The sequence below is a fragment of the Macrosteles quadrilineatus genome, unplaced genomic scaffold, assembly GCF_028750875.1.
Source record: "Macrosteles quadrilineatus isolate MER2022 unplaced genomic scaffold, UCM_ALF_1.0 Scaffold_8__2_contigs__length_117827958, whole genome shotgun sequence".
Classification (NCBI taxonomy): domain Eukaryota; kingdom Metazoa; phylum Arthropoda; class Insecta; order Hemiptera; family Cicadellidae; genus Macrosteles; species Macrosteles quadrilineatus.
In genome coordinates this window covers 27,711,415-27,722,047 of record NW_026542601.1, presented here as the reverse complement: position 1 = coordinate 27,722,047, position 10,633 = coordinate 27,711,415, and the positions used below count along the sequence as shown (strand labels likewise).

Below are 10,633 nucleotides of genomic sequence, written 5' to 3'. Positions count from 1 at the left end.
GGGTAAAGTTCCAGGGTCTGCGATAAGGTCAGGGAAACCACTAGGCCAAAAGCCGGGTCTAACCGGTATAGGACTGGCTCATACACGGGCACTGTGAACAAGTCAAAAAAAAGTCACCAAAACAAACGTGCAATAATCACTACCAGGCCTACGCCGATTCTCCGCACTCCTAGGGGTCGTTGCTGACTACGCAACTCGGGCTTCGTCCTAACTATCCAATAGTTAAGCCCAGAGTGCCTAAAACACGGCGAGTTACACGACGACTTGCCAATAAAAACCACAACGCGAGTTATCAACAGGGTCTACTAGGCCACTAAACTGCAATACACAACTCTAATGCCCAAGCTAAGAATCAACCAGTTTACTCAATAATAATACCATATAATAATACAAGTGCACTAAAGGCAGAGTGACTACACCTCTAGTAGCTGGTCTCAATAAATACCAAGCCAAACAAGCAAAGCTAAATGCCAATTGCACTACTATCAAATTATTGAGCTACTTAGTAGCAGATAAATAAATATTAAATACGTTCCAAACACTAGATAAATGTATTATCTGATAGCTGGTACTCCGCTACCCAAGCTACCGAGATAACGTGTTGGATTACTAAACAAGCCGGTCAGGTTAATTTAAGTTAATCAAATGATTAATCAACAACAACCCTACTACTGCTACTGCTACTGCTACTACCTACTTAATATTAGTTAGCTGGGCTTCTGTTAATAGGCTAATAATATTAGCTACTAGCCTACTGGCCACGTGCTTCCAACTACGCACGCCAAATCGTGAAGCCTAGGTTTGTCGGGCCTCAGAGTTATTAGTAATGTAACTAACTCTTGGTACAACGCAAAATAATATCTACTACAGTCAATAAAATATATTATTTGCGCTTTAGCACCTGCCCAGAACCGTCAGGAATATACTTTAATATTATTCCTGACACCTGTAAATACTAACTACCATCAGGCTTTAACCAGCATAGTTACAACTCAACCAATAAAATGTTAGATTAATATTAAATCAAATCTTAAACCAAAATGTAAGGAATGTCGTCACTCACCAACAGTGGGTCTCAACACCCAACTTAATCACCGACACTCACTGTCACCTCACACAACACCAACCACGACGACACCGATGTCACCCAAATCACTGGACGTCTCACTAGACACACGCTAACTCTCCCTTACTGCTCGTGATCCACCACTAGAATGTCCTTCTCGGCTATCCAGTAGTCCCAGGATACCCAAGCTTGTCCGAACTGGCCGGGTCAAAGGGCGCTAGCCAGGTTCGCCGCTTGCTTACCTCTACAGACGCGCGGCCCAAATAGCAAATATTTACCCCCCCCCCCCCCCCCCAGGAAAAAGGCTCGTTACAAAATATTTCCTTATTTTGCTAGAGGTGTAAATAGTAATCTTGAATCTGAAAGTGTTCAATATAGAGGACTGAGACTTCATTTTAGAACGAAAGGCGCTCAACTTTGAAATGGAAACAGCTCTTGGTTTATTTCACACTCTTCATTTGAACTTTCGTTATTGCGTTTCTTCTGAGAAGAGGACTTCTCCATCTCAAATGTATATTTATGATCCTTCAAACCGCAGTTGGAGCTTTCTGAGAAATCGGTTTCGACTCAATTAAATGAAACAATGAAATGAAAAGTTACACATTTTTTACTGTCAACACACTTATATAACGTGTGATTTTCATCTAGCTTTGGTATTGTTCTTCTATGCAAGTTTCATCAATTTATCTATTTATAGCTTCTTGAAATATTACTGGTAAACAAAAAGATGTTTCTCTTGGTCCTACAACCATGTGAAGATTTAATTGTACGCCAAGAAGAAACGTATATTTTGTAGTATCGGTTCAAATTATTGTTATTGTAAGAGTCACTATGATTTTCAGTTTTTAAGACATGCAATGATCCTAAAAGGATGATTTTTAATTTTTCTTACAATTTAAACAGATTTGTTTTAAATATTATCAAACAATTTTCATACTACCCAATTCTAGTGGACTGATAAAAAATACAATTATTAATTATCTTATACAAATAATATACATAAACAACCTGATATAGGTTTAACTAGTGTTAGACTTTATCATTACAAAAGTTTGAATTAATAGATTAAAATAGACTTTCAAAAGAGTTTGCAACAAAAATAAAAATGCTCATCACTTTACATACATAATCAAGCAAGGTAAAGTGTAAATAGATGATCGAACATGCCTTTAATAAGAATAATGAGTCTTGAAACGAAAGTTTGATGAAATTGTCAATTTTAAGGTCTGCTGCTTCAAAATTAGATTCTGTTAAAAGTGATAAGGATTTGTCTTTGATAAGAAACTGTTGGGCGTGAAATTACCGACATTGAAGAGCTTGCAGCGCGGATTATCTTCATTTTCTCACTTTAAAGTGTAATCCTGGGAGTCTAATGTTGTAGGTACATTCTGCACTATTAATTGTACTAACTGACGTACCTTCATTGATCTCAGAAAATCATTGGCACTAAAGTGTACCAAACATCTAAAGATGGCGATCCTAACAAAAAAACATGAGCTTGAGGTTAGAATATATAATCGTTTGAAGATTAAAATAATAAGTGATGGAGATAAGAATCATGTTAACATACTTTAGAACGTATTACACAATCAATTTATAGGCACAGAAGAGCAGAGATTATAAGGTGGGAAGCGAAATAAATAATATGGAAAGCAATTCCTGCAGATAACGTATTCTTCAAATAAACTTATTCATTTGTTGCCACTATATGTTGAATGAAGATTTAAACTAAGTCTTTAGCCCCTTTTAAAAGATTTTATATTAAATAAACTTTGTAAATGACAAATATAAAGTAATTTAGCATATTGTCTGAACTATTGAAATTATTTTCATTCCAACACAAATATTTAAAAGGATTTCTTTTGGCATGGTAAGTATGTTGTTCATCACACTTATCATGTCGTGTTTAGCTCCTCTAACTCCAAACAATAGGACCACTTCAATAACAAGAAATGCTTGGTCACCACTACTGATTGTAAAAAAATCGTCCAGTACAAAAATTAATATAACTGTTAAACCCGGATAACGGGTTTGTGTATATAAATAGGAAACAAATATGAAACAAGCAAAGAATGCTAAGGATCACACATCTAAGGTTAGGTTGTTCTGATCCCGGTGATCGAAACCATTCTCATTCAATTTTTATCTTTTCAGTACATCATAGCATATTCATATTTTCTCTTCATTCGGAAAAGACTCTAATTTAAATTATTGTAGTACCGTAACTAATCAGGTACCTACTTGGTTACGACAATAATTAAGTAGTTGTGATGTTTTGAAGTTGATAATATATAGACAACTACTAGATAAAAAACTACAATATGACTTACAAAAAACTCTATCCACTTCCTTCCATCTTACAGTGTATAAAGGGTCAAGCCTTCAGGGCAATTTCACGCTCAAGAAACTTTTATCAAAGATAAATCTTTATCAGATTCAACAAAGTCTAATTCGGTACTTTCCTGTTAAAGGGAACATTCATTATTATCGATGATTTATTTTCGATATATCGATAGTTTTGTTTTCCATCCGACATATTGATAGTAACAAATTGAAACATATCAGCTGACAAGTACGATATAGGATACAGTAAATAAATATTGTTCAGTATCAACAAACAATTTAAAAAATTTTTATATTGAAATGAAACTGTTCTAAACTAACCTAACCAACCAAACTTGCTGTAACATTTCAAAAATCCGTTTGATAGCCTATTCCCCATATGCCTTTTCTGTTATCAAATGGAATTTTGAAACGGTAACTTAGCCTATACAGCGAGTTTGGTTAGTTATGTTAGGTTAGTTTAGAATAGTTTCATGTCCTAATCCAATATATAGGCTATTATTTTTGCCTAGACAAGGTTAGTTCTTAATTTGTAATTTAAATGCGTTTGAAGATATTAAAACAGAAGGAATACCAATCGTGAAGTAAAACAAAAATATCGATATATCGAAAATAAATCATCGATAATAATGAATGTTCCCTTTAACAGGAAAGTACCTCTAATTCTAAAGCAACAGAGCATTAAATTGACAATATCCGTGACTCTTTCAAAGATTGTCATGAATTGCAGTCCAAAGCGACTACATTATCATAATAAAGAAAATCTAAGCTTGGTGTATTAACTACATACTATTAACATATATATGTTCTAATCAATTCATAAAAGTCTTTAACTCCACCCATAACTTACAACGAAATTCATTTTTGTATTTGAAGCTATTTGAAGATTGCGTTTACGAATGTTTCCTATATAGATGATGGGTTTGAGAGGTTCAGAGAGGATTGATTCAACATTGCCTTCTCAGTCTTGTTGGTTTTAGTAATCTGTTTCGTCAAATATAACCTCACTAAGCTTTCAATTATCACAGAGGACCATGTCAATATCATCAACTGTTTATCTCCAAAGTTACATTTCATATTATAGTAAAATCCTGGTGCAAAAAAAAAGTCTATAAGAAGCGGTTGGTTAATGATCAACTTTACACTAAAGAAAAATAACAGTTTTAATGTCGTTCTTTGAATATTGTATGGAAAACAGTTACACCGATCATTAATTACACAGACAAACTTAACCTGAATTTAATCAAATTAGGCCTATGCTCCAATTTTCAAACGCAATAGACTCGGTACTATTTTTTACTTGTAGGATAAATTTGTAGCAAATTTGTATGTAGCTTAGCCATAAGTAAGACAATTAAATATAATTTAAGATTTTCACCAAAGCTAAGTGAAACTAAATAAAAAAATGATAACACTTTCCCACATAACACACCAACCACATATTTAAGGCGAGTAATGTCAAATTCAATGACAAAAAATCAATGCAATTTAATTTTAATTAACTTAAATTCTTTAGATATTTTGGTAAATGTGTAATTGACCCACTTATCCACTAGGATCCCAACGACTCGGAGAAGTAGTGCTAAAGACGGAGCTTCTACAATAAACTAGAGAGGTCGCTAATGCAGCCATACGTATAAACCTGCAGACGAGAGTGATGCAGTAAAATAATAGGGTCAAATAAAGACAAAAGGGTGATTTCAACTTAACACAAACATTTGGTATTTTACAGGCAACAACCAACTCCTAACTTCCCGTGAGAGAAAGGCAGTAATGGCCAAAAGAGTCATTAAATGGGGGATATTTTATAAGAGCAGTATTGATGGAAATGTATCCCATATTATTTAGCACTACGGTAGTGTAGTAGTTATAAACATTTTCCCAGAGATATTGAATGGATTTCCATTATTTTCATGTTGTTGGATAATGTGTGTGGTTCTTAAAAAACTAACGTATGTAAATTATCTTTGTACGAAATTTCAGCTTATGTTGCTGTTTTATATTTTTAAGGTGATATGAAGGATGGGGGGGGGGATTTTAGTTGTTGTGATGCATTCCCCTGAAACTATACTAATAATGAATGTTAAATGAGATTTTGAACTTTTTATGCTCTACGAGCTGTTAATTAGTCATCACTACTAAAATATGGTAACTTAATGTTAACCTTAAAAATATTGGCCTCCTAGTTCCATAGTATCATTTTAAGCACAACAGTCGTTTGGGCGAATGATCAATAATCAAAATTACCTACAGAAATGCTCATTATCATTGCCCGGCGATTATGTAATTATCCTGGTTTTATGCCTACAATCATAAAATGTAACGGCTCCAAACCACTTTGAATCCCTTGAATCCCTTCGCCCTATATTCTCTAATTGTTATTGCTTGTATCTTTCCAACTGAGACAGTGGTTTTGTATTTTTTAACCATGTCTTGTGATATTTTCTGATTGGGCCTGCTAAAAGATATGTTCTCAGTTTGATAGATGTTAGTGGATGAGATAAATAGTTTTTAAATAAAATAGCGAAATACATGGTAAGGTGGTAATGTTTATCACACACAAAGTAGGATGATACTAAGTTATGATTACAAAATTTAGGCTTACAAATACGTAAAACTTAGTAAGAGTCTGTCATGTATCTTTTCGTTCAAACTGTAATATTAACCATGTGTTGTAAATTATTGTTTGTCCATGTTTGATTTTATCAAGTAAGTAAAAGCTTTGAGTTTTTTATTTGTTTTATTGTTAGAAAATGTTTTTTTTTATGTAATTAGTAAGTTAAAAGTTTTTGATAGGTACAATTATTGGAATCTTATTTTACACTGTTTTTCATTTCAGATTTCAAAAAGCACAATTGAAAAATACATCAACCCCGGACGAAGGACGGATACTTTGCTAGTTTCCTTATAAACTTTGAAAACTTCTTAATATCTGATTTATATGGGAATATCATACGATATCAAACTCGCACCAAACAATAAAGACTATGGAATCAGCGTGACAAATTGACTAACAAATACAAATACAGACATCGTTAATTTAAGCATTCAGAAGTAATTACAATACAATATTTTATCTGGTTTTATAACATTATCACATTTTGCTATATTATTCACTACTGTGAAGGTAACATTCTATTTTGTTCCTTTGCTAGTTCTAGCCAGTTTTAGGATGTCGTTAAATTAATGGAGCCACTGACCAGTTTGCTATTGTAAAATACAGTTTTTATTCGCCAAATTTGTAACCAACCCGAACTTAATGGGGAACCTATTGCAAGTATAGAACCTCCATTATCCTTTTCCAATCAGTATGTACTATATGTACCTATAACACCCAGAAAAATCATAAAATAACAGACTATGAGAAGCTCTCTTTATCTTTGAGAATGCAATAACTATCTCAGAATTCTTTCAACGTTTCTCTTGTTTTAGATTGAACACAGAACATTCTTCATGTTTGGAAATGGAGCGCTACGATTTAAATTCATTTAATGATCATTTTCCTGAAAAATCGGTGCCATAGTTTGAAAGTTGGTAGCGGACCGGTTCCTGTTCTAAATCTATTTTCGGTTCTCGGTACCAGTACGACTTCGATATGACATTTTATATTGTACAATGGCTACAAACAAAGAGCAACTTAATTTTGCGATTTTTATGGGAGTCATGTATTAATTTATTGATTGATTGCTTGACAATTTTACATTGTGTAGCATATAATAGGCCTACTTATTCTAATATTTATAGTTACATAGAGGTTATTTTATAAAATTACACTTTAAATTGGTTTCATAATGTAAAACGCATCTTAAGAGCAGATAGCAAACTTTTAAGTATGGATAGGAAACATTTCCAGGAACTGATTTACTGCGAGGAAATGTTGATAGTTCCCGTTTAGCAACCAAATATGAAACCTAGACATGAAGAGCTTTGTGATTTAAACAAGAGTACATTATATTCAAGTATTAAAGTTAGTAATTATGAATACATTCCCTTGTCATACCAAAAGTGTAACCGAGGGAAAGAATTTCACCTGTGTTAATGTGTTATGACTATAACGCGTTTATTTTTTTAATATTTCATTAAATAAGTATTCTGGATACAAATTAAGGAATATCTAGTAATGCTAAAAAAATATCCGTTTGGAAATAAAAAAAACCTATACCCAATTCCACCCCGTGCTGCATGGACTCCACATTATTATTTAAAGACAAATCTAGTATAAAAGCACATGTTAGGTATTTACTCAACCAAGTAACGAAGATAATGAATTTCCAGCTAAAGAACTGGGAACGGTGGACTTGGAACATAAATCTGGAGAGTCGAGGTGTGGACTGGGAACCTCGGACTGTGAACGATAAATCAACGCTGTACATTTGTAATACACTGCTGCCATAAACCATCGTGGAATTGAATCATCCCAGGTCAGCGCGTCTTGAATTACAAGCTGCTCTTCCATTTCCTTTCACATGTTTACAGGAAACTACGATTACCGTAGAAGCCTACATTTCTGAACATTTCTGATGCTGTATTTAACATAGTTGCATGAACAAAAAGTATTTGTTCGTTACCTTGTACATACTTATAATTATTGGTAGATATAAAATCATAATAAAATACTCCCCTTGAGCTTATGATCATTATGAATTGAAGGCAATTTTATGGTGTGTTTCTGTCAAGGTATTTATATTTTCAACTTATTTCTTATTATTTTACCAAGATGTGAGCATTAACCACAAAAAATTACAATTTATTTTTAAATCGAACTCATCCCGTACAATGACTTTCAAAGATAAATCAGCGCTTCAATCTGAAAATTGTAATATAAAGAGAAAGACAATTTTCACAACAATAAGGCACTTAACGGTAACTGGTAATGAAACACACATAAATACATTATTAAAATTTTATCGTAGGATGAGTACTCTACTTGCGGCACACAAACTCGAACAAATTAATAGTACGGGTAATAACATGCACAAAATGTTTAAGTACGTTATTTAGATATTTTATGCTTATCGTCCCATAGGTAAATCGTGATGGAATTCACACACAATATACCTTAAACATTTCATAGCAACAAGAACAGTTACCCATATTACAAACAATAAAACATCACGTAAATCGTATAAAATAAACTTTTGTGTCACACAACCGTTCTTGCATACTGAGGCAAGCGTTCATGACCTTAAAGTTTCAAAGTTTAAGTCTTAAGGGTGTAAAAGTAGGCTAAAGATTAACAAACACGTGTACAGCACAGCAGACAGAATATCAAGCAGTACAGAGACGTGGGGAGGGAACTAACAAGCAACATGAATACCTCTGGGTGCAGCACAAATAGGATAGCAAACACATATGCGGCTCAGTAGCACGGCTCTCAGACAGAATATCAATCAGTAGAGAGACGTGGAGAGGGAACTAACAAGCAACAAGCAGACCTCTGGGTGCTGCACAAGTAGGATATCAAACACATAAACAGCACAGTAGCGTGGCTCTTGGACAGAATATCAATCAGTAGAGAGACGTGGAGAGGGAACTAACAAGCAACAAGTAGACCACTGGGTGCTGCACAAGTAGGATATCAAACACGTACACAGCACAGTAGCGTGGCTCTTGGACAGAATATCAATCAGTAGAGAGACGTGGAGAGGGAACTAACAAGCAACAAGTAGACCACTGGGTGCTGCACAAGTAGGATATCAAACACGTAAACAGCACAGTAGCGTGGCTCTTGGACAGAATACCAATCAGTAGAGAGACGTGGGTAGGGAACTAACAAGTAACGAACAGACCTCTTAGTGCAGCACAAGTAGGATAGGAAACACATATACAGCACAGCAGCGTGTCTCTTGGACAGAATACCAAACAGTAGAGAGACGTGGGTAGGGAACTAACAAGCAACGAGCAGACCTCTGGGTACAGCACAAGTAGGATAGCAAACACGTACACAGTACAGTAGCGCGGCTCTCAGACAGAATTTCAAGCAATACAGAGACGTGGGGAGGGAACTAACTCATCTAGGTCCATTTCTTTTCAATATATTTGTTAACGATGTTGTGGATAGTATCGACTCTCAGTGCTTGCTGTTTGCTGACGATATCAAGGTTTTCAAGTGTATAAAATCTCAGGCAGACTGTTCCACCCTTCAACAATGTTTGCACTCAATCGACAACTGGTGCCTGGATAACAGCATGGATATCAATGTTTCAAAGTCTGCAGTGGTATCTTATCACCGTACCGAGCAGCGTATTGACTTCTACTACACGATGAATAATGCCATCCTGCCACGGAAGAATGCCATACGAGACCTAGGAGTTTTAATGTCATACGATTTAAACCCAGATCTGCACATAAATACAATCTGCAATAAAGCCTCTAAAGCTCTAGGTTTTGTCATTAGATGTGGTAGATACGGACTTGATGTTAATGCTCTGAGAACTCTTTACATGACTCAGGTTAGGCCTGTGCTGGAATATGGCAGCTTGATATGGAATCCACATCAAATCAGCCACATATCAAGAGTAGAAAAAATTCAGAATCGCTTTCTTCGCTCTATTGGCGTCAAGTTGGGCCATGAATTCTATACAGTGCCGATTGAAGATATTCGCATCGATATGGGCCTTCCTCGACTGAGTGACCGTAGACAATCTGCAGACCTGTCTTTCCTCTGGAAGTTGTTGAACGGCGAAGTTGATGCTCCAGAAATACTTCGCCTAACTAATTTCCACGTTCCTCGACACTTCAGGCACATTCAACTCTTCAACAAAGCTTCTTTTTCTACAAACTACGCCTTCCACAGTACAATTCCACGGCTCCACAGAATTGGAAATCAAGCATGCCAACATGTTGACGTGTTCACCTGCAAACTGAAAGCCATAAAAAATATCATAGTTTAAGTTGTTATTGTTATTGTTATTTTGTTGATGAGAAATTGTCCTGAGATCACTGTCCGGAATTTGCACCTTGTTTGTTGTTTGCACATTCAGATAAATTTGTATTGCACTGTTAAAATTTTTCACTTAGTTTACGTCACTGTTATTAATTGTTGTCATTTTTTCTCTTTTTTTTGTCTTGTCTGTCAAATATATTTATATTTTTGCTTGTTATTGTTATTATATTGAAATATTTATCAATTGTTATCTAGTTTTGGTAATCGTATTTTTCTCTAAAAATGTTTATGCTTGTTAACTAGGATTTATAATACGCATGATCCAATTTTTGTTAAAG

At 34.8% G+C, this 10,633-nt stretch overlaps 1 protein-coding gene across 1 annotated transcript; it reads left to right on the top strand.

The window, feature by feature from the left end:
• The first annotated feature begins 9,597 nt into the window (after nt 1-9,597).
• Nucleotides 9,598-10,302, top strand: LOC129000284 (uncharacterized). The gene has a single exon (XM_054427245.1). It carries the CDS (start codon nt 9,598-9,600, stop codon nt 10,300-10,302), a length of 705 nt encoding a protein of 234 aa, XP_054283220.1.
• Nucleotides 10,303-10,633: the final 331 nt, after the last annotated feature.

Bases quoted from the DNA above. Each gene is read 5' to 3' on its own strand.
- LOC129000284 (XM_054427245.1), top strand. From the start codon at position 9,598: ATGGATATCAATGTTTCAAAGTCTGCAGTGGTATCTTATCACCGTACC.